The sequence below is a fragment of the Indicator indicator genome, chromosome 2 (genome assembly GCF_027791375.1).
Source record: "Indicator indicator isolate 239-I01 chromosome 2, UM_Iind_1.1, whole genome shotgun sequence".
In the NCBI taxonomy this organism is placed as follows: Eukaryota; Metazoa; Chordata; class Aves; order Piciformes; family Indicatoridae; genus Indicator; species Indicator indicator.
Genome location: NC_072011.1, coordinates 53350456 through 53372944, shown reverse-complemented (window position 1 = coordinate 53372944; position 22489 = coordinate 53350456). Strand labels below are relative to the sequence as shown.

The 22489-nt window shown below is 36.8% G+C and overlaps 1 protein-coding gene across 1 annotated transcript in view; it reads left to right on the top strand.

Moving 5' to 3' along the window:
• USH2A (usherin) overlaps positions 1-22489 on the top strand; it is a 414010-nt gene that overhangs the window by 280773 nt on the left and 110748 nt on the right. Inside the window, exons 41-46 of the mRNA XM_054394908.1 lie at positions 9565-9899; positions 12979-13101; positions 15779-15942; positions 18027-18236; positions 19581-19783; positions 21525-21637. Coding sequence (XP_054250883.1) covers positions 9565-9899; positions 12979-13101; positions 15779-15942; positions 18027-18236; positions 19581-19783; positions 21525-21637 — 1148 coding nt within the window. The remainder of the gene's footprint in view (positions 1-9564; positions 9900-12978; positions 13102-15778; positions 15943-18026; positions 18237-19580; positions 19784-21524; positions 21638-22489) is intronic.

Genomic DNA, 22489 nt, shown 5'->3' with positions numbered 1-22489 from the left:
GTAACCATTCACCCTTTAATGCTTCAGTTAATGTCATAAGGGTATAATAATTTTATGTCTTACTCGTATTTTTAGTTTCTCTGAGTGCAGTCAATGCCCAATCCTAATTTTAAAAAACTATGAGTTATCAGAGGTCTTGTGCTTCTTTACTGGATGCCATTTCTTGACATCAGAGGTGTGTGCTTAGTTGTAATCTTCCTGTCTTTTGCTCAGCTCCAAGATTATGTAATCTACCAGTTTGATCATTTATCTCTTCTGAAACCTCAAATTAGGCAGCACAGTCTTCACTCTATGAAGTAAATTTAATTTTGGTATAACAATGCTTCTTTAATTTGTTTTCAATTCTTGAAGAGTTTGAATGCTTTCCCCCACCCCCCCCTTCTTCCTCAGTCTTTCATAGAACCATAGAATGCATTGGATTGGAAGGGATCCTAGGAGGTCATCTTGTCTAATCCCCCTGCAGCAAGCAGGGACGTCTTCAATTAGATCGGGTTGCTCAGGGCCCCATCAAGTTTGACCTTGAGTATCTCCACAAATGGAGACCTCTCTGAGCAACCTATTCCATTATTTCACCACCCTCACTGAACATTCAAAACATGAACATTCAAAAGTCTATGAACATGAACATTTAAAGTCTATGTTGTATGATCTTCTGTAAGAGTGGTAGTCACAGAATCACAGAATGTTAGGGGCTGGAAGGGACCTTGAAAGGTCATCTAGTCTAACCCCCCTGCCAGAACAGGATCACCTATACCAGATCACACAGGAACGCATCCAGGCAGGTTTTGAATATCTCCAGAGAGGGAGACTCCACAACCCCTGTGGGCAGCCTGTTCCAGTCATTTTGTGTCACTGCTGTTCTTGTAGTCTCAGGTTTGTTTTTGTACCTGGAGACACATTTGTTTGGCCTGTTAAGGATGCTGACCCTGGATGGGGTTTTTTGTTTGTTTGTTTGTTTGTTTTTCTTGACTTTAAATATTTAAGTTATAATGTTGAAAGTAATTAAAGGTGTCAGCATTTAATTGAGGAAAGTGTCATATGTATATACCTTTCCAAATATACTCTTTTTATTATCTGTGTAACAGTCTTAAAACCATCACAATCTGTCGGCAGAAAACCCTCTCTCTCTGTACAAGGTGTTGCTATCCTTTGCTCATACAGACCCTAATTCTAATTTATCTAGTATTTTATTTTACTTAGTGTTGTTTAATTTGATAGTCATCATAACTATCTCTTAAAAAATTGGAAATGAAGTTGTATTTGCCAAAGAGCTCATAGCACGTCATCACTGAAAAGATTATGGACAAGGCTTGCTGCCTCCAATGGTTTTCTCTCCTTCTGCTTGTTTGCAATTGGGAGCACCACAGGAAGCAACTAAATTTCATCTTACTTGTTGGTCTTCTTGCAGGTCTGTCAAATGGATTAGTTTCCTGTTAGTAGTGTTGTTTATATCTCTTGAATTTTATGGCAAGTTCATATCATAGCAAGCAGTAAGACTCTGAGATTACCTAGGAGGCTGTGCCATGTCACTGAGGCTGTCTTGTGGCTTTTGTGAATATTCAGTACTAGAATACAAGAACAAGGTGGCACATGTTTTCATAGAGTTATAGAATGGTTTGAATTGGAAGGGACATTAGAGATCATATAGTTCCAGCCCCCCTGCCATGGGCAGGGACACTTTCCACTGGACCAGGTTGCTCAAGTCCTCAAAAATGTTTTAAAAACATCTGGGTTTTTTGCCCTGCTCTTTCGAAATAGAGTGTAGATCTGATTAGCTGCTCTGCAAGCTCCTTGTGTTCCTGCCACTCAGAAGAACCGTACCTGCACAAGCAGAACTGTGAAGTGTTATGAAAGGATTGCTACATAGTGATTGGAAAGATTTCCTATGTGGAAACGTGTTGGATCTTGACATTGGTGCCTTTAAACTTAGATGAGAGTCCCAGAAAGGCATACTTTTCCTTCTAGGGAGATCAAGCCCACCACACCTGCAAGGCATGTACCACCTATGTAGTGTTGAAATCAAATTTGTGGAATCTGCTTGTGCTGCACAATGCTCTCATTCAGTGTCTACAGTGGCAGCTCTTAAGCTCCCAGGCTGTCTTTTTGGGAAGGAGGTTGTAATTACCTCTTGCCCTAGAGAGAACTGTTCTCCCAGGTTAGAGTGGAAAGTACTGGAAGGGCACTGTGGGAAAGATCAGTGAAAGGCTCTTTTACCAAGCCATGGTTGCAAATCAATAGAGGCTTTCAGCTGTCAGTGCAACCAATCCCTAAACCATGACTGCAAATATTTACTTCTAGTGAAAACAGAGAGAATTTACAAAAAAAGAGAAACATATTTCCATTCCTTTATTTAGTCACAGAATCAATGGAAATGATTTGAGGATGTGGAGAATTCAAAGTGCCCCAGGATAGTACTCACTTGAGTATACAGCTTATTTTCATAGACCAAAGCTTTCACTCTGTAAGGAGGAAAATATCAGCTCAGCAGGTCACTCGTGGCATAAACACTTCTGATGTGCATGCGCTCCTTTAACATTTCATTTTAATCAGGATGGACTGGTAGCTCTCCATAACATTTAGCTAGCTTGCTTCTTGTGCAACAGAAAGTGTAAAGCTGTCGATAATTTTTGGAGTACCCATTTCTGTGACACCTGCATGATATTTTTTAATATTTGCTGAATTGATAATGTTCATGGTAGCGGAGTATACTGCGCAATAAACTGCTTCTGTGGCTGATTAAATGCCAAAGTGAAGTGAAGGTATTCAGCAACTGCAAAAGCCATTTATTTAGTATATGCCAATGCCATGAACATTATTCCTGTTACACAAGATTTGCTATACCCTAATGTACAGAAGTATAAAAGAAATTGTTTCCTTTTCTTGTGAGGGTTGCAATTGCTTTGCTACTTCAATCTCACACTTCATACTGATACGACATTCGGGAATGTAGCTAGGCTGAATGACTTGAGAAAGAGCCTGGTTTACACTGAATAATTACTTAAAGGAGTTCTTTGTGGAGGAAAAGCATTATGTAGCTGGGTATGCTGAAATATATTAAATATAGTGTGAAAATTTTCCAACTTTGACCGTTGAACTCCCCTTTCACTGCTGTGGTTCTCCCTTGAGAGCTTTGACCTGTGGAAAGCATCTGTAGCCTTGATTGGCTTAACTGGAGACTTGCTGATGCCTGTATTGTTCTCCCCAACTGACCAGTGCCACCAACCAGACCACTGATAAGAGAGTGTAGCCATTTCCTGTCATTCTTTATGTATTTTTTTTTCTCAAGATAGAAGTTGACATGAGCTGTACATAATCCATGTTTCTCTCAAGAGAAAAGGATTTTTGTTTCTGATTTTTGGTGCCTAGATGGGTTATAAGTGAACAATTTCATTCTGGTTGGTTGAAATAAGTATCTCACTAACATAGTTCTTGTGCCGTGCTATTCTTTCATGATAGCTTACAGAAACTTCCTGAAATTTGATGCGATACAAAATGAGAAAACAAAAAAAATTATAATGATTTCATTGACTTCCCTGTTAATGTGTTTTATATGCTGCATGCTAGAAATGAGAGGCCATGGTGATTATGTAGCATCAAACTGTCATTGCTCTTTCTAATTTCTCTGTCTTTTTTTTTTTTTAAATGTTGGTTTAGTATCAGGCCATTTATTTTCTCTGTATTCTTTCTTTTTCACAAGTATTTCCTCTTGACTTCTCTGACCGAGGAAGGGTTTTAGGCTTTTAAATGTCATTGTCATTCATGTTTGTTGATACCCTTAGAGATGACAGTCACTTAATTTACAGTTCACCTGACATTCTTTTCTTTGTGTAGAACAGACTGAAAGATTTCATCAATTTGCTGTCCACAGGATCTTCAAGAATTGCAGTCTACACTCTTTCCTTGAAGAAAATGATCATTTATTGCCACAAAGTGATAAATGTTTCTAGTAGCTATTTCTCAAATTTGACTACTAAATTGCATATGCATGCGAGCAAACACAAATAAACAAGCCTGTTTTTATAGGTGTCTTCTGTTCTTCATTAGCCCAAAAACTGGACAGAGGACTACTAAATGCCTATTGTTCTGTAAATAGGCTGGGACTAAAATATGCAGAAGAAAGGTTTCATCTGTATGAATTAGGTACCACTGACATTTTTAAAGCAATATACTCTGTAGTTACAGTTTGAGTATCTTATGTGAAAAGGAAAGTGTTTTCTCTATCCATTTTCCTCATTCTATGGCATTACAGTTAAAGGCACATATTCTGAAGTTATCTCACACACTAGTGTTTGCTGTACTTGTGAAGTTGCTTCTGATTACAAAATGTTGGATGCAGTGGTCACAGAAGTCAGTGACTAACAGAGATCCTTCACTGTTTTACGTCTGCAGATCACTGTGTAGTAGAGAATGAAACTGTAAAGTCCCTTCCTGTTTTCCTGGTTAAACCCCCCTGTCGCTGGTGCATTCTCAAAATGCTTCAGACTGCAGTTGTCTGAGAACATAATTTTGAAAATGCAAACAATCTTGATGCCTAGGCCTTGTAGGCTAAAGGGAGATGCAGTAAGCCCACGTAGCACCTTTGTGCTAGGGAAAAAAAATGAAGTTTGGACTTTATTCACCACACTTCCAGTTTTATGCCAGTATGCCTGGTGCATTGGGGAAATTGTTTAGGAGCAATCAATCCTTGTGTGAAGATTGCCTTGTAATGCTGCTAAGGTCAGTGAGACCTTGGTTTATTTGCCACATAAGTGCTGCTTGAGCGACTTAGGATACTCCAACACCCATAGGAACAACCTTAACTTGCACACTAGAGGTTTTCCACATTTTAGGACTGTGATTTCTTGCACAGCTTGCTCATTTGGTACAGATCATACAGTGGGCTGAAGTAATCAGGGTTTCATCAGCATTATCCCTCTGTCTTTCATATTGCTTAAACACTTTACTGTACTAGTTTTTTAGGATCATACATAGATATTCTTTCTGTTTTTCCACTACTCAAGCTAAGTGCTTCTAGAAGTTTTTGTAGTAGCAATCTGCTACTGCAAACTTGATCGTGCCATTCTTCTGTGATGGTGTTTGCTGAAGTTGGATGTAATTCATGTGCAAAGTGTATGAGAATAATTACCAGTGACCTCTGTCAGGATTTGCTTTTCTGGTGTAATACTGGCTCTTGATTGAATCCCACTATAATTTCTGTTAAGACAGATAAGAACTCATGAGGAAATTTATCTCCCAACTTCTTTTGGGGAGGGGTGTTAGGGGGTTGGCAGAGGACTGTAGTCCAGTAGCTGGAATGCAGATTTAGGGGAGTAGGTCTTTGTTTTCAGTTTTGTGTCTTTCTGATATGTGACTTAGTCTGGGATTTAGTCTTTTCATCTGTAAAACTGCAATAATAATACTTGCAATATGAGACTTACAACGCGCTTTGAGACCAACAGTGAAAAGCTCTCAGTGTGTTTATTACATTCTGTTTGTAGATGTTATGAGCAGCAGCTAGCAGAAATGAGAATAAAATTAAGTCAAACATGCTGATTTAAAAGCAAACTGTTAAAACCAGGCCTGAGCTAGTAAAATAGTTATCCATGTGCCAGTGCCTCTCTTCATAGAGCACAGAATTAAACTGCAGCATTCCAACTGCTATCGAGGAAAAAAAATTACTTTCCAAGGTTATAACTGTTTAATGGGGGAAAAATGGCTAATTTCTGTCTCTTCAAATTTTGTGGTGGAGAAAATAAGGTGCTTTGATCTTTAAATGACAGATTCCAGAGTCATTACATTGAATCAGTTAATCTCTCCCAGTAGTTACCTTATTCTCTTTTCCTCATGGGCATCCACTTTCATGGTCTCAGTGCTGAGCTTCAAATCAATGAACAAACTGTTACTGCTTCCAACATAGACTGTCTAGTGAGCTTTCCTGCTTTCATGCATTGCCAAGCTCTTACCTCAGACCCTGGTGCATCAAAGTGGAGAAGAGGTCCAATAGTGCCACGTGTGTGTTAACCAGGCTGGCTCAGTCTTCTTCATTTACAATGAATGTATGTGTCAGGCAGTCTCTCACCTCCTGATGGGAGGTTTATCAGAGACTGTATGTCCTGTCTTTCCCAGATGCAACAGTAATTCAAAGCAGGTCAACTGACACAGCAGTTACTGTGAGTTTCCTTGGTCATCCTTTTGATCTTGTTAAAAAAAAAAATACTAACCAAAGTGATAACTGATGTGCATATCTTTGTATGAGATATCCATGTTTAGCCAAAATTAAAGTGTCTACTATGTCGTGCTGCTGACTGTATATTCTTTTAGTTCAAGCTGGTCTTAATTTCTTAGAAAAACAAACAAACAAACAAAACAAAGGGCACATTTTGAGTGTATCCCCATGAATCATCTCTGTTATGTACAATATAAGGTATTTTATCTGCTGTGCACAGCAAATGCTGTGAAGTCACACCTGGGAGTTTTTTAAAGTTTTGCCATCTAATGTACACGCTGTATAAAACTCAGTAGCTGTGGTTAGGGAGCAGCATCTGTTTTCCTGCCCAAATTACTAATCTGTTCCTTTATGTTCAGTACAAGCCTTTACAGTACATTGTGACAATGGTGCAAGTTGTATTAACGTCATTTTGTGTGTTTAGGTGTAAAAATTAGGCATCTAAAACATATTGTAATTACAAAATAACCTCTCCTGTCTTTCAGGGAATAAACTAAGGTTTGGTATAAGGTGAATATTTTGACACACTTTTCTCTTCTGAAAAGTAGTACTAGACTTTTTCCAAAGCATTTGACATATAGTTCTTTTGTTAGAAGGCACCTTGTATTAAGCAACAAGTGATGTACTTTATTAATTTATCTTTAGTAGCAGAATTCTAAGATAGGTACTACACCTATCTTGAATATCTGTTTGGTCAGTTGAGGTCAGCTGTCCTGGCTACATATCCTCCCAACTTCCTGTGCACCCCCAGCCTACTGGCTGGTGAGGAGGGGGTATGAGGAGCAGAAAAGGACTTGACCCTGTAAACAGTGCTCAGCAACAGCTAAAATATTCCTGTGTTGTCAACATTGTTTCCAGCACAAATCCAAAATACAGTCCCATACTAGCTGCTATGAAGAAAATTAATTCTATCAAAGCAAAAAACCAGCACATGCTTGCACTTGAAAACATTTTCTGTTCCCTATGCTCATTGTCCGTTCTTCTGTTCTTCCTCAGCTGATGCTAGACCACATAGAGTACTTCAAGATGAGTGTTTTACTAAATGTCTATGAGAATGGTGCACGATTAATTCCTACCTTCTGTGAAATTTTGCATTACTTTATCAATACAATTTTTTTTTAATTATGATTTGAGGCTACAAGTAACAGAAACCTGAATGTAGCATTTGATAATTAGCCAGAGCTAAGCCTTTCTTATTTGGGCACCAATAATCTTGTTTGTGCTGTCTTTACTCAAGATTACCCTGTTTCTAATTCTCTGTTTAATAGTGTTCCAGATACTGTTATCAAAATCCTTCAGCTTTCTCCAGTAATTTGCTGCCAGATTTCTTACAGGTCTGATGGCCTAAGAGGTCCTTCTGTACCTAAGATATAACTTTTCCTAATCCCCAAGGGCCCTTTAAAAATCGTTTTATAAATCAAGCTTCTCTGTTTCTGCAGCCACATGTAATTGTGCATATACATTTTTAAAAGATATATACTTTGGAGTCCAAAGAGAATTAAGGAAAAAGTTCAGCTTAACTTAAAGTATGTTGATATGACTCTTAGATGTTACCTTTGTTTGTTGTAATCTTCACATAACTTCATCTAGATTGTCTCCATTTCTGTCATCTTTGCAATGTTTGATTCAATCACAGAATGGTAGGGTTTGGAAGGGCCCTTTGGTGATCTAGTCCAACCTCCCCTGCCAAAGCAGGTTCACCTGGAGAAGGTGAATGCTTAATTGTCCCATGACTGGGAGAGAAACAGCAGTTTATAGATGAAGTGGGTCAATAACAAGGGAAAGAACCCCAGAGATGAGCAAAGCAAAGCTGGTGCGCATCCTACGTTAGGACTTCTAGAGGAAGGAGAATTGATAGATGCTCTTACACTACCTTTATGAAACTTCGAGATTCTTAATACAGTTGCATGTCCTTAATGTCAGTCTGATGTCACTTCTGTCATGATACCACGGCAAAAAGCCTTAAAAAAAGTATGGAAAACATCCTTGCACTTTATGATGCAATGACTGTGTGTGATTCCTCACTGGAGCTGGTAAGAGTAAATATATATAGTAATATGCTTAAAAAAAAAAATAATTTCTTTAAAGGTTCACCTAACCTTAGTGAGTGTAGCAGTATGTGTCTATTACATTAATTCTGTATGTAATTTCCAGGGTATTTGTGATAAAGTTTTCTCATCATGATTTTATAATTCTAAAAATGGAAAACGATGCCTGTTCTTTGATACTTACCAGCATAATTTATTGCTGAAAAACAAAAGAGAAATCCTTCATAGTACTTCTTATAAAGAGCGTGGACAAATCTTGTTTCTTGTGGGAGTTAATGCAGTTACATATTCCTGAAAAATGTACACTCTGCCACTAAGAGAAGAGCACACCAGGTAATACACCCTAAGAAAGTAAGTTACAGTGTTATTTGTGATAATTAGTGTACTTTTGCTAATGCATCTGAACATCTCGTGGGCCAGCAATGTGCCATTGTGGCCAAGATGGTCAATGGCACCCTGAGGTGCATCAAGAAGAGTGTGGCAAGCAGGTCCAGGGAGGTGCTGTTTTCCCTCTACTTTGCCTTGGTGAGGCCTCATCTGGAGTATTGTGTCCAGTTCTTGGCTCCCCAGTTCAAGAAGGACACAGAACTGCTTGAGAGGGTACAGCAAAGGGCTACAAAGGTGATTAGGGGACTGGAACACCTCTCTTATGAAGAAAGTCTGAGGGACTTGGGACGTTTTAGCCCAGAAAAGACTGAGAGGGGATCTTATCAATGCTTGGAAGTACTTACAGGGTTGGTGTCAGGAGGACAAGGACAATCTTTTTTTCAGTAGTGCCCAGTGACAGTACAAGAGGTAATGGGCCCAGACATGAACATAGGAAGTTGCATGAGGAGAAGCTTCTTTACTTTGAAGGTTGTAGAATCCTGGAACAGGCTGCCCAGAGAGGTGGTGGTCTCTGCCTCTGGAGTCATTCAAAACCTGCCTGGATGTCATTCTGTGCAACCTGTTCTAGGTGAACCTGCTCTGGCAGGGCGGCTGGACCAGATGATCTGCAACAACCCCTTCCCTTCTGTGATCTCACAGAATCCGAGTGGAGCATTCATATTTTACTGGTGAAGATAAATAGTAGATTTTTTTCAGTGGCTACCCTCACTCAGATTCAATAAAGTTAGATTTCTAACTAATGTACTTTTACATATAAAATTTCAGTAAAAGGTCACACACAAAGTCTGTTTTGATGAAGAAGGAAAAGCACATCTTCAGTTCCCAGCTGTGTCCATTTGTAGCATGTTGTGTCGGTTTTTCTGCTTTCTGGCTTTAAGAACTCTATTAATATATATTTTTGGGCTTTTTTTTTCCCTCCCTTAGGTCTCATGGAAACCTCCTCTGATACAGAATGGTGAAATTCTTAACTATGAGATTCGCATGCCTGACCCACGAATTGTCATTGTTGGAAACACCACATCAACATTGAGTCATCTGGTGACTAATCTTATACCCTATACAAACTACTCGGTTACTGTAGTCGCTTGCTCTGGAGGTGATGGCTTTCTCGGAGGCTGCACAGAGAGCTTGCCTACAAGTGTGACTACACCTTCAACCATTCCTCAGAGTGTCAGTCCATTGTCTGTTACTCCAATCAGTGAGTCCTTTATTGCTGTTTCCTGGCAACCACCACTAAGGCCAAATGGTCCTCATCTGAGGTAAGCTTAAGCTGCAACTGAAATAGTAGTTTTCTTCTCCTTACCTAAATCTAACTCAGAAGATTTGGAGTGATGCGAATTTTATTATGTGTCCTCTTAATTTCTGCCTTTCTGACATTACTCTTTGAGGTTCCGGAGTCATTGAGTGGAGTCATGGCAAGTGGATATGCCTAGAAGCAGATAGTAGGGTGAGCTTTGAATTGTTTTGCACTAACAAAGAATCAGTGTCAGCCACTTTTTGGTTCAGATCATGTATTCCACTAATAAAATTATACGGAAAGTATGAGATTTCTTCAAACATAAGTATTTAACTCATCCAATATTCTGGATGCTCTGTGTGGGATACTCCACATGAAGTCACTATTTGGAAATGTGATGACATGAAATAATCTTCAAAATTTAACCAATTGAAAAACTGCGAATGAGAGAGTGTGTGAGAAAAAAATGGAAGCTTAAATGCTACAAGTTTGGGGGTAAAGCCAAAGATGGGAAATGCAAGGTGCTGAGTATAGCAGGATGGATTTCATCACAGAAAACAGAGAAAGGCATTTTCTCTGACTTTTGTCTGAAGTGCTGGGATGGGAATTTTGACTTGAATCTTTTGATTACTCTGTGTGTATATACATTTTAAAAACGTATTTGAGTGCATGAAGATTTATAAAGTCAAGAGCATCTTCATGTACACACAATACAAAAAAAAAATTGTGAAACAATTCTTTCATTCTAGTTCTCTAACCTATTGTGAAACATTGTGCATGGAATGGTATCTTTGTACTCTGTATGTTCTGGTTAGCAGCTCTCTTCTAGGTGCACTGATGGGTTCAATAATTATCACATAATGCTGTTTCAGTTGTGTATGTTATTACAGCACAGTAGCTTGACTCTTTCTTCAGGCTTAATTAGGGCACACTACTACTGAATGAAATGATGATTGCTCTGCAGTAGAATTTGAAGTTTTTGAAAAGCAGTCCCTGTTATTCTGGGGTTAACAACATGACCGTTTTACCATAGATTATTGAAGTAATTCAGCACGACCTACATCTGCAGACTTCATTTCTTTCATGTTGTGCCATGCTGCCCTCAACAAGAACAACCACTGAAGCAGCTGCTCTGTACAGCATGACAGAGCAAGAAGTCTGCAGCAAGCAGAGTAGCAGCAGCAGCTGCCAGTGGGAGTGATTTACACATGATCACCATTCAGTGTTCAAAAAGATTTTGATGCTTTTCATGCCCTGTCTATGAAATATATTGGACAGAATATGCAAACAGTGGTCCTAATAAAACTGCAATGATCTGGTTTTGGGTTCTGCTGACAGTGGTGAACCACTCGTGTGAGAGTGGTCGTCTGAAAGTTTTTATAATGTTGGAGCTTATTTAAGTTTTACTATTTAATTTCTGAGGTCATACCCCAGCTTCATGCCATTACTTGGTTTAGCATCACTAAGGTGGCATGATACTTACTTGTACCTGTTGAGGGTTGTTCCCCAGAGTTGAGGGCAAAGGTTTATGGAAGTTACATATGTACCTTCTACCTGCCATGTAGCATGGGAGGTCTCACCTCTCTTGTAACTTCTTGTAGCTTCTCAGTTGATTTCTGGTTTTGAAGCAGTGCAAAGTCAATGTATGCAGTACCTATTAAATATCCTCTTAATTCAAGGCCTCAAATTTGGAGTGACATTGTCCAACATTTCATCATCAGAGATGATCTTAACATGAAAAAGATGTCAAATGTGATGCAATGGTTAGAAAGATCGTTTCAATGCTCACCGAGGTATTTTGCAGAATGCTTATAAAACAGAGGAAACGTTTTAACAAATGGGACCTTAAAGTGGGAATCTTTAGGATCTGCCTGAGTATCCACATATTTTTGGATGGAATTTAACAGTAGTACCTTTCATAAGTGGAAGGAAATGGAAGTCACATAGCAGCTCAGTGCTTTAGAGAATTAAGTTGCATATTTAAGTGACGGTATATGCATATGACCCTAATTTGTTTGGCATCAGTGGAAACACTGTTATAACTATAGTTTGTTGAAAACTGCAGCTCACTATTGAAAGCAATTTCAGAGTGGTTTATTAACTGGTAGGAAGAGCATGAACATTTGGTGCATTATAAAGAAAACAGCACTATCAAACTGAAACAAGAATCCTATTAAAAAGTCTCATGGAATGTAATAAATTATCATTAAAAAAACCCAAGCATAATACTAAAGATTGTGAACATATCTATTGTATTTTTATCCCTTTTCATAGTTTTTCTATATAACCCCTAAAATTGTTACGAAATACACAATCTAATGTTATCCCCTGTAGTTTGTGTAGTGATTAAATCTTTGTTCAGTTCCACAAAGATTTTGTTTAAAAGATGATGAAGAGTGGGATGGAAGGCATAATTCCAAATCAGGCAGTCTCATGGCTGACCTGCTATTTGGAACAGGCAGAGGAATACAGCTTCAGATACCAATTAAGACCAGAATGAAGTAGTTTGATCTTCCAAGCTCATATCATGAGAGTCTTCCCAAACACAAAGGTGCCTTGTTAAGGTCTACAGATAAACCAGTTAACTCATTCTATGCTTGTTTGTCACTCATGATTTACACTGTGGTTTTTTACAAACATGTTAAACAAAAATGCACACTTAAGGTACAACTACCAGTACAATAGTAATAGCAGTGCTGCATGTTTCAGCACTCTTGCAAGAAAGAGAGACATTGTCATTTCATGTTCTGGAGCAGTCTGTACATAACAGATGGCACCAGTCAAGATACTGTTGCTGGGCTATTTGGACTTGATCTTCATAGCATTTGCACAAAGTTTAAAACTGTAAATCGTTAAATACACTCAGTCTTTCAAATGGAAGTGCTTAATTTTCCATTTTCAAAGTATTGTTTTAAATAATTGAATGTTCTAAATCACGAAACATTATAAAGAATGTTTATCTCTGAAAGTTTACAGCTGTAAAAACAAAATAATATGTGGCTTTAAAAAAAAAAAAAGGAAGAAAAGGGTTGGTGGTTTTTTTTTTTTTGTAATAACATTAGTTGAGATAATCCTGGTGTTCTGCTTGTCTTTTGTGTTAGATATGAGCTCCTGAGACGTAAAATCCAGCAACCACTTGCATCAAATCCCCCTGAAGATTTAAATCTGTGGCACAATATTTACTCAGGAACTCAGTGGTTTTATGAAGATAAGGGTCTTAGCAGGTGAGATTACAAAAACTATAAAAACAAATGCTGGCATTTTGTACAGTGTGTGTTTAATAGTTCAAAGTATTTCTTGTGTCTTTATGTAGTGAACATATTAATTATGTAATGAAATATTCTTTGTCATCATCTTTGGTATTAATCATTTTAATATGCAGGGATTTATTATTAGTTTGTCATTCTTGACTCATACATTATTTTGCTCTAAAAAAAACCCAAATAAAAATAAAGATATTTTGAAATTTTAGCATTGATATGTTCATTCAGTTAAACCATTTGTGTATGCACATGCTCTAGATTGGTGTGTTGGCAAAGTCATAGCACAGGCAGAACAAAAGTTTGAGAATTAGTATCTGGGAAATATTTGAAACTTGGTTTCAGCATTGTTTTTCTTACCAGGTTTTAAAAGTGCAAATTAACTTTACTGTCTACAAAGACAAGAAGAGTGTTTATCACACTCTCAGCAGATCTAATTTAAGGGTAGCTTTGTGTTAGCTTCATTATATTTAAATGCAGAGTGTTTAGAGTGGAGAAGTGGAAGATAGGTTCTGTTTCTTAGTATGGAACAGGTCTACTGTGTGGTTTAGAGCAAGTCATTTGTCAAACTTAGTTTCCACGTCTCGAAGTCAAGGCTGCCACCCTTGAGACACTCATACATACACATTAAGAACTTGTAACAGAAGATTTTATGTTGGTTATTTGTAGGTAAAGTCTCAGGAAAAATGTTTTAAGGATGTGGATGGTTTAAGGATGTGCGTGTTCTCTGTTGCTTGGGTTCTGGCATGCTTTAGGAGGGCTGCATGTCAATCGTTGCCCCTGAAATATCTGTATGTTGCTTCTACTTTGCTAAAAGCTGTGTGAGCATCCCTCTTGAATACAATGAATAGAATGTGACCTCTGCTCCTGACTGTTGTATAGACTGAAGCAAGCCAAGGGCTCTGCTGTGTCTGGCTTGCCATTGCCTGCTTGCTGAAAGTCACTGCTCATTTTCACTCACTGCAATAACTGACCATGAAGTTGTTTTACCCAATCCTGCCCAAGTGTCCATTTCTTTCAGTGGTTTTGAAATTCTGCATAGAGTTTTAGTTTAGCTCGTTTCAGTAGCACTGATGCGTGCGGTAGTTATGTTAGCAGTTCAGAGGGGAAAATATATTCTGATAGGACCTCAGTGCCAAGTCATTAGGCACAATGACCTTTCGGGTTGAATGAGCTGTGGCCAGAAAAGCATGCCAAACACTTGGAGGCACCTGAACACTTTTTTTGTGGAGGGTTCTGCAACCTGTAGCTATGTTTTTGCAGTCAACAACTTAGGACAATTTTGTGGCTGGAAAGAAGATGCTGCAGAAAGACTGAAGCCTTATTTTTTTCACAGGAACAAAATCCATATATCAGTATGCATTTTCATTTGTGTCATGCTTTAAGCATGTTTCAGAATTAGTGATTTTTTTGTTTTGTTTTTAATTCCTGAATGAAGTCTATTTTTATAACGATTTTTTTTTCAGGTGGTTTCTTCATTTCTGGTAGGCTAAGCCAAATTTCTTTTATTTTCATTGTTGAAAATATGGATCCAAAAATTAATCTAAAATTCTCATTGTTAAATTGCAAGACTAGGTCTTGTTCATGGTTTTATTGCATGTGTGCTACAGTGCCCAAGCAAACACTGAATGTTCAGAGGTGACAGAAAATGCAGAGAGGGAAATAAGATGTATGTTTATTGTCACTGTTCTACCATGCATATGGTTAAAGCTGGAGATAGTGAGCTCCCATTAGTTTGCTTTCTTCTTTCTCAGTGGTGCTGTTAAAGCTTAAGTCTTTTGCAAATCAGAATGGATGGCTGCAAAATATGAGATGCTATAGTAAAGCTGTTAAAGTGAGTGACTTTTTGTGGTGAAATCTCTAAATATTAGGCATTTGCTGTATGTTCCTTTTTTGTGTGTTGGTAGATGTCTGTCTCTAAGTGCTGCAGCTTCAGAGAAAATCTGAACAAGATGATTCTGTGTTTCAGTGATTGTGCAGTTTCGTGTGAGGCTTTTTATGATGAGATTACTACATTTGATCTTATGAAATCTCATAGAATGCATTAATATGCCATTTGATACAAAGAAATTATGGTCATTTGGTTTACAAAATACATATGAAGTATTTAATAAATCTAAGTTGAATATACACAGTTGTAAAGAAAATTAGTTTATTAAATGAATTTGTATTCCTATGCACTTTTTTCTTTTTTTTTTTTGGGGGGGGTATGTTTTTGAGGTGGGAGAGTCCTGGCTGTGTGGTGAATCACTTTTACAAATGAGACTCTGCAAGTTAAAATCAGTGGGTTTCTCGAAAGAGGAAAAAAAAGCCTCATTTGATTAAATTCTGATCCAAATTTTGGCAGGTTGCCACTACTGTAATTATATATTGAATTGAGCTATAATCTCTCAACACCTCAGATGCTACAACTATGAAGAAGTAATGTGTTTTATTTTTGTTATCATGTTAATCACGTGGAATTATTAAAAAAAAAAAAATATATATATAGACCCCTCTTCATTGGTGCAAACCATGCAGCTGAATTCTTCAGACCTGGAGGGAAGAAACAACAAAACTTTGGCACAGGCAAGAGGTTTACAGCAAATGTTTTCTAGGTCTGCATTTTTCATCCCATTTAATTATTTTTAAAATGTCTTAGGTACACAACATATGAGTACAAGCTCATAGTGCACAATGAGGTAGGATATACATCAAGTGAAGAAGTGATAGCTACTACATTAGCAGGATTGCCAGAGAAAGGAAGTGTCCTTATTGCACGTGCTGTTAATCATACTGCTGTAGAAGTGGAATGGTCAAAACCAAGTAAGTGTGCTTAGTATTTATTCCAGTAGCTAGATGTTAACCTGTCATCACTTATGTTGCTCTGCCTTGCTCTCACAGGAAACACTGTTCTTGTCTTGACTTATAATATACCTAGGTGTCCTTGAATGGAGAGGACAAAAATAGGTTAAAATATGTGCACATGTTGCTATTTCTCAGTTACTTTTCATTTTTTTTTTTGTGTTATTTTTGCAGAATTATAATAGTGAATAAATAGTTAATTCAAACTCATGAGAAATCTATTAAGTAGTAGTACACAAAATCTTGTTGTATTTGTGGTATATTTAATCTCTTTCTATAAAAATTTGCATGTACTTTCCTTCAGGATGAGAGGATACCCTTTCTCTCTCTTTTTGCTCTGCTCCTTAAAATGAATTTAGCCAATTTCTGTAGCTGCTCTGCTAAAACAGCAGTGGGGAATTTCTTCAAGACTTACATGCAAATGATTTTGGAAGGTCTGGGTGTTGATTTGCAACAAATGTAGTCCCTTTATTTTATAATTGTATGCCTGAAGTAAGCATGCTTATAAAAGCTGACAAACGTAACAGATCTGAAGCAGCTCACTGCAGTTTCATTATCTTAGTAATCCAAGCCTCTGACCTTCTGGATGTAAGTAATGCAATCTGGTTTTATTTTCATCCATACCTTACAAATTTCCTCCATGTATGTTTGTGAATGCGAATGTTAAAAACCAAGACAGGGTCATTCATTATTTGAAATCCTTTATCATATTTTATTACTTTTTATGCTGCAATAAGCATATTAACTATTTTGTATGCCCATTTCATTTCTTTCATAATATTTGTTTTCAAATTATTTTCGTGGAACTTGGAAGTCCTTAATGTAAGTTGTCTTAATATCCTTCTTTTTCTGGAAAACTTACTGAAGGTTTCTGACTTCTAAGAATTTAGGACTTGCATCTGTATCACTTAAAAATAATATATCATGCTTGATTTAGAATTTCTATGACAAACTGTGTATTATTAAATCTGAAAATATGCTTTTGGCTTTTGTCAATACTCTTTCCCAGTTAGCTAAGTCCTGTTCAGTGGTATAGTGTGTCATCTAAAGCAATATGTATTAGTACTTAAAGTTTTTGTCATAATTATTCTTTTCATCTTTATGCCTGGAAAAGCAGTGACATTTGATCACATCTGAACTTAAACTATTTGACAAGGGGCAGATAACAGTCTACATCTGAGTTATTAAAATGGAGAAGAAAGTCTTGCCTGGAATCCTTGTTTATCCACTAGCTCAGACCAATGAATGTCCTTCCCTGTGTAGCCAGAAAGCCATACTGTTTGTTTGGTTTGTTTTTTTTTTTTAGTTTGATTCACTGGAAAAGCTAGTGCTGGGCAAAAGACATTTTAGAAAGAAATGTGATGAATTGGGATTTTTTTCCCCTCTAAATAGAATGCTTCTGTGTGTATTACAGCTTTACATGTAGATCATGCTATCATGCTTGTTCAAAAGTAGTAACACATAGATTTTCATTTTCACTATGGCCAAAAGGCCATCTGTGTAAAGTGAAGTGTAACTACAACTTAAAGCATAGACGCTTGTCCCTTATTCATGGTTAGAGGGCTAATGCGGGAATTCAGTATTCTGGGGTAGGAGCATGTGTTGTTTGAAGGGAAGGAGCAAAACCAAAAAAAAGGGAAAAAAATCTTTGAGATTTTCTTCCGAAGCTAGTGCCATACAGCAATCTGATTTGCTGTCTTCCTACTGTCTGAGTGAAAGCCATCCTTTTATGCACAACTACTAGAGCTTCACCTGTGAAGGTTTTTACTTCACAGATTCCATTGTCATCATAGGGATGTCTAGAGAAAGCAAGCTTTCTTCAGGATTATTAAATCATTAAATACGATGGTGAACCCTTAACAATTTTGGTAAGTTTGAAAGAGCAGTCTTCATCACTACTTATAAGGATGACACTTGATGGAATCTTTTTTAAAATAAGGGCATCTGCATAAAATTTTATTTTCTCTTCGCAATAAATGTTCTTGATAAGAAACATGCTGAGTTTATATTTCCCAGTTGATCTCTTAATGTTTTTCTTTTCTTAGCACTAAAAGAATTGCAAGGAGATGTGGCATATTATACCCTCTATTTGAATTCTACTGATGACAGAAGATCTATGAGGATCCCAGCTGATGCAAACTCAATAGTCATTGGTGATTTGCAGCCCAACACAGAGCATCAGATATTTTTTCAAGTTTTTAATGGAGCCCACAGCATCAACAGTGAAGTTGTACACGTGACTACCTCAGATGGAGGTTGGTTAGCAGTGAATGTGGCTTGGCTTAAAATCCGAGAATGAAATTGATTGATTTTTGTTAGGGTTGAGATCAGTCATCCTTCCATTATAAAATTTCCGGTATAAAAGGAAAAAGGGCTAAAACGCTAAAACGCTTAAGTGCTGGTTGTCATCATGTGGTAGATCAATAAACGGTCCCACTGAGGCAGAAGCAAAAGCTCTAATAGCAGATATTAACCTAGTTTGTTCTCATCTTCTCCTGCATACTCCTACCCTTGTGCACTACGTTTAGAACTGAGTTCATATCAATAAATTGTGGATTTAGAACCAATTAATGGGTGTTTTAAAAGTTTTGCTCTGTGAAGCGGTGTGCTTTTGACATGGCAGTCATACACAGGACCTTTCCTGAGTCACCAGAAACTCTAGGTGTAAATTCAGCCTCTAAGAAAATTCTTTAAGAGTAATTTCTGTGCCAGTGGGCAAGTGCAAGGAGGTGAGGAGAGGATAAGGATAAAATAATAATAATAAAAAAAAATGGTGCATCTGAAATGTGTTTAGAATGGATTTTCTAATCTTTTTTGCTTTATAAAGTCTCATTATAAACATTATAATATCATTACCTCAGAAACAAGTGTTCCAGGTCATTAGCAAAGCACTTTAAGTGAGGATTCCATTTCCTTTCTGATGCCAAAGTTCAGCACCTTTTGTTTATAAAATAGAATTGATCATAAGGGCAATTTTTCAACTGTGATAAAAATAGGTCTTTGCTTGGTTATTTCTGACATGCTTAGATAATTATGTAATTTAACTCTAAGGAAAGTATTGGTTGGATTTTGTCTTTTTTCTTTTTCTTTTCGTTTTTTTTTTTAATTTAAATAAGTGTTAGACTTCATCATTACCTACAGTAATCAGCATCCAAAACCATTTACATAATGACAATATTGCATATTGCTTCATATTGCTTTGGCTATAAGACTGATAGCGTCACGTTCCACCAGACACAGTATTTTTGTCTTAGGTCTTGTTTTTAAAGCAAAATGTTCTGTTTTTTTCTCTCTCTCAATATTTGTATGTTGGCAGTGCAGATGGGTGAATAATTTATCATCATATCTCACTGGCCACATACTACTGATGATTGACACTGTGCTGCTGGTATAAAGCATTTTAACATCAGCTCTCATGGTTTCTAACTGAGAGTATAATAAGTCAATTTACAGAAGACTACAGACTGTGATAACTTCATCAGAGGAAAACAGATAAGCAGTGAACCCTTTGCTAAACCTAAATACTAATCTGCATTTGGTTAAACAAGTGCTTTTGCAGAGACAGCTGGAGTTTATTCAGTTTCTTCCTTTATTTCTAGAGCCTGAGGGCATGTTCCCTCCAGAGGTTGTCATCATCAACAGTACAGCTGTACGTGTCATCTGGACATCGCCTTCAAACCCAAATGGTGTTGTCACAGAGTACTCTATCTATGTAAATAATAAGCAGTACAAGACTGGAATGAGCGAGCCAGGGTCCTTTCTTTTAGCAGATTTGTCTCCATTCACTGTGTATGATATACAGGTTAGAATTTTTTTTTTTCTTGGTTGTGTAATACATCTAATTTTACATAAAATAAGTATATTTCCATGTGCAATGTTGTTTCATGAATTTCTTTACATATATGGACATATGTTTGCACTGATGTTTGTGTGCCTATACATACGAGGCATAAATTTAGTCTTATAACATTTTAAGTCTGTGTACACTTTTCACAGGACAAATTTCCATTATCTTTTTTTCAAGCCATCAAAACTCCATTTACTTACCCCTAAATGCTCTGTGCTACAACATTAGCAAAGCCCCAACATACATTACAAAGAGGAAGATTCTACTCCTACTCATTAAAATAAAATTGCAATTGTTTTAGAGACATCAGGCCTGCATAATATGTCATCACAGAGAAATGATGATGTTGCATTTGTCATCTTTTTATATTTTTTTTCTCTTTTGAGGAGGAATCAGAACTGATCTCTGAAATCATAGTATTTTTTATGCTGTTAAGTGCAATATATTTTTGCTGCTTTTCCTTTTCTCAATATTTAGCTCTCTATTCATATATCTAATAAAAGGCATAATAGTCTGTGCAGAATAAAAAAAAAAAATTTCTGTATTTTAAGTGTATTAATATATTTAAGAAATCTAGTCAAACACTTAATTGTAACTATTCCTGTCTATTTTATTCAGGTTTGGATTGCAGTATATATAAGAAGGACTTAGTAGTATCATGTATGCTTCATTCTGAAAATTTACATCCAGTTGCTACATGCCATAAATAAACATCACAGACAAGCATACCATAACAGATCTCTGTGTTCCAGCCCCTCTGAAACAGCAAACCTCTATCCATGAATACACATATGACTTTCTGAATGCCACTTGGAAACACATTTGTCTTTTCTCAATAACAATGCAAATTTAGTGTACTGCCTCACTTACAGACCCTCTGTATTAATTTACCATGGCCACCTTCTGTTGGTTGAGATGTTAATTATTCTTCTTTTCTGCTTTCCTAGTCTTTATACTGGACTTATGTTTGCAACAATACAATAGGTAAAACCAAAATAAACTGGGTTTAATTTGATTTTATTTTGATTCTTTTTGTTCTTGTCCTTGAAAAAAAAAATATTTCAGATACATGTGCATCTTGCTGGTCATTTTACTGCATTATCTTTCATTTTTTGTGCCTTTTTATTTTGAGTAATTTCTCTGTTGACATACCTAAAGAATGTTACCATCCTTCACTGTTTCACTTTACCTTCATTTAGTTAAATCTCAAGAACCGAATAAGTAAGTAAGGAGTAAGTTTTTATTTCTGCCACATTTTTCATAATGAAAGATATGACTCCTAGTTTAATTTTTCACTTTTAAAGGAAAAATTATCCTTATTTTTTGTGTAAGAATAGATGATATGTATCAGAAACTTACTCAAGGCCTGAAATCAAAGTAAAATTTTCAGTGTTGTGTGCCATATTCTACATATACAAGCAGAAAACAAATTCACTGCAATTCTGTGAGTGATAATTTAACAGAGAACAACAATTAGTGCCAGAGGGCTGCATATACCTCTTTTTTTTTAATGGTGGTGGGGGGAAATGCAATATATCTCTGGTAGAGATCTTAAAGTTGCAGTGTTTTCCTAGTAGTGTGGAATCTGTTAAATAGAAAATAATAAAATCTTGGATGGAAAGAGAAGTCTAAGCAATTATCAGATCTGAATAGCTTCTGTAGCTGAGTATCTGAAACACATGTTCTTCTTCATCAGATTGAAACCTGCACCGTGTATGCCTGTGTGAGAAGCAATGGGACTCAGATTACAACTGTGGAAGATGAGCCAAAGCAGCTGTCAGCACCCATTATTCACATAACGGGCTCAAGGTACAATGCTATAGGTGGCTTTGATACATCAGAGAGATTTTTAGCTGGAATGGAGGCCAGAATTTGAATTGAATAATGTGCATTTAAAAAATACAGTATACACATTTTTTCATGGTTATTATTTTTGGTCTTGGAGTTTTTGGCCAAAAGAGCAATTCAAGAAATCTCACTCTTGGTTGATAGTACATACCCATTTGGGTAGCACTATGGTGTGATGATAAATAAAGCATAAGTGGAAGTAGTTAAGTGTAGAGGAATGAAAATTACCACATTTTGCTGTCAGTTAAGAAGAGGAAGATTAATGCTCAGGGAGCAATGTGATGCTGATAATGGAAACTTAGAATAATTGTGGGTAAAAAAAAGTCACCTATCACAAACAGCAAGAATTAGTAAGCTATCTTAAAAGGCATGCATATCTATGTCTCCTTGAACCACTGTTTCCAATCTGGCCATCCATTACATCCACAGGCATGGGCAGACATCTGAATTGTAAAGGGAACATCAGATCTGCAGTCCCTTGTAGCAGCCAAATAGTAACATATTCAGTGATTGGGAGTTCATATCTTCCAAAGACAGACTAAAACTAATCTTGCTAACACATTTTTCAGAATTACACCAACAATAAAACAATTAGACTTCTGTGTTTATGCTACTTTTCATGTGATTTTATTACATTTCTGGTAGAGTATGCTCATTTAGCAGCATTTGTTCTCTAGAGAAAGAATTTTTTCTAAAAACCCCTTTTTTTAATTAAAAAAATAAAAATTAAAAATACAGCATCTGAGCTTTCAGAACTGCCCAGGAACTTGGATTTGCTTCTTAAGTTTCTTAAGGAATTTGGTTTGCTGTTCA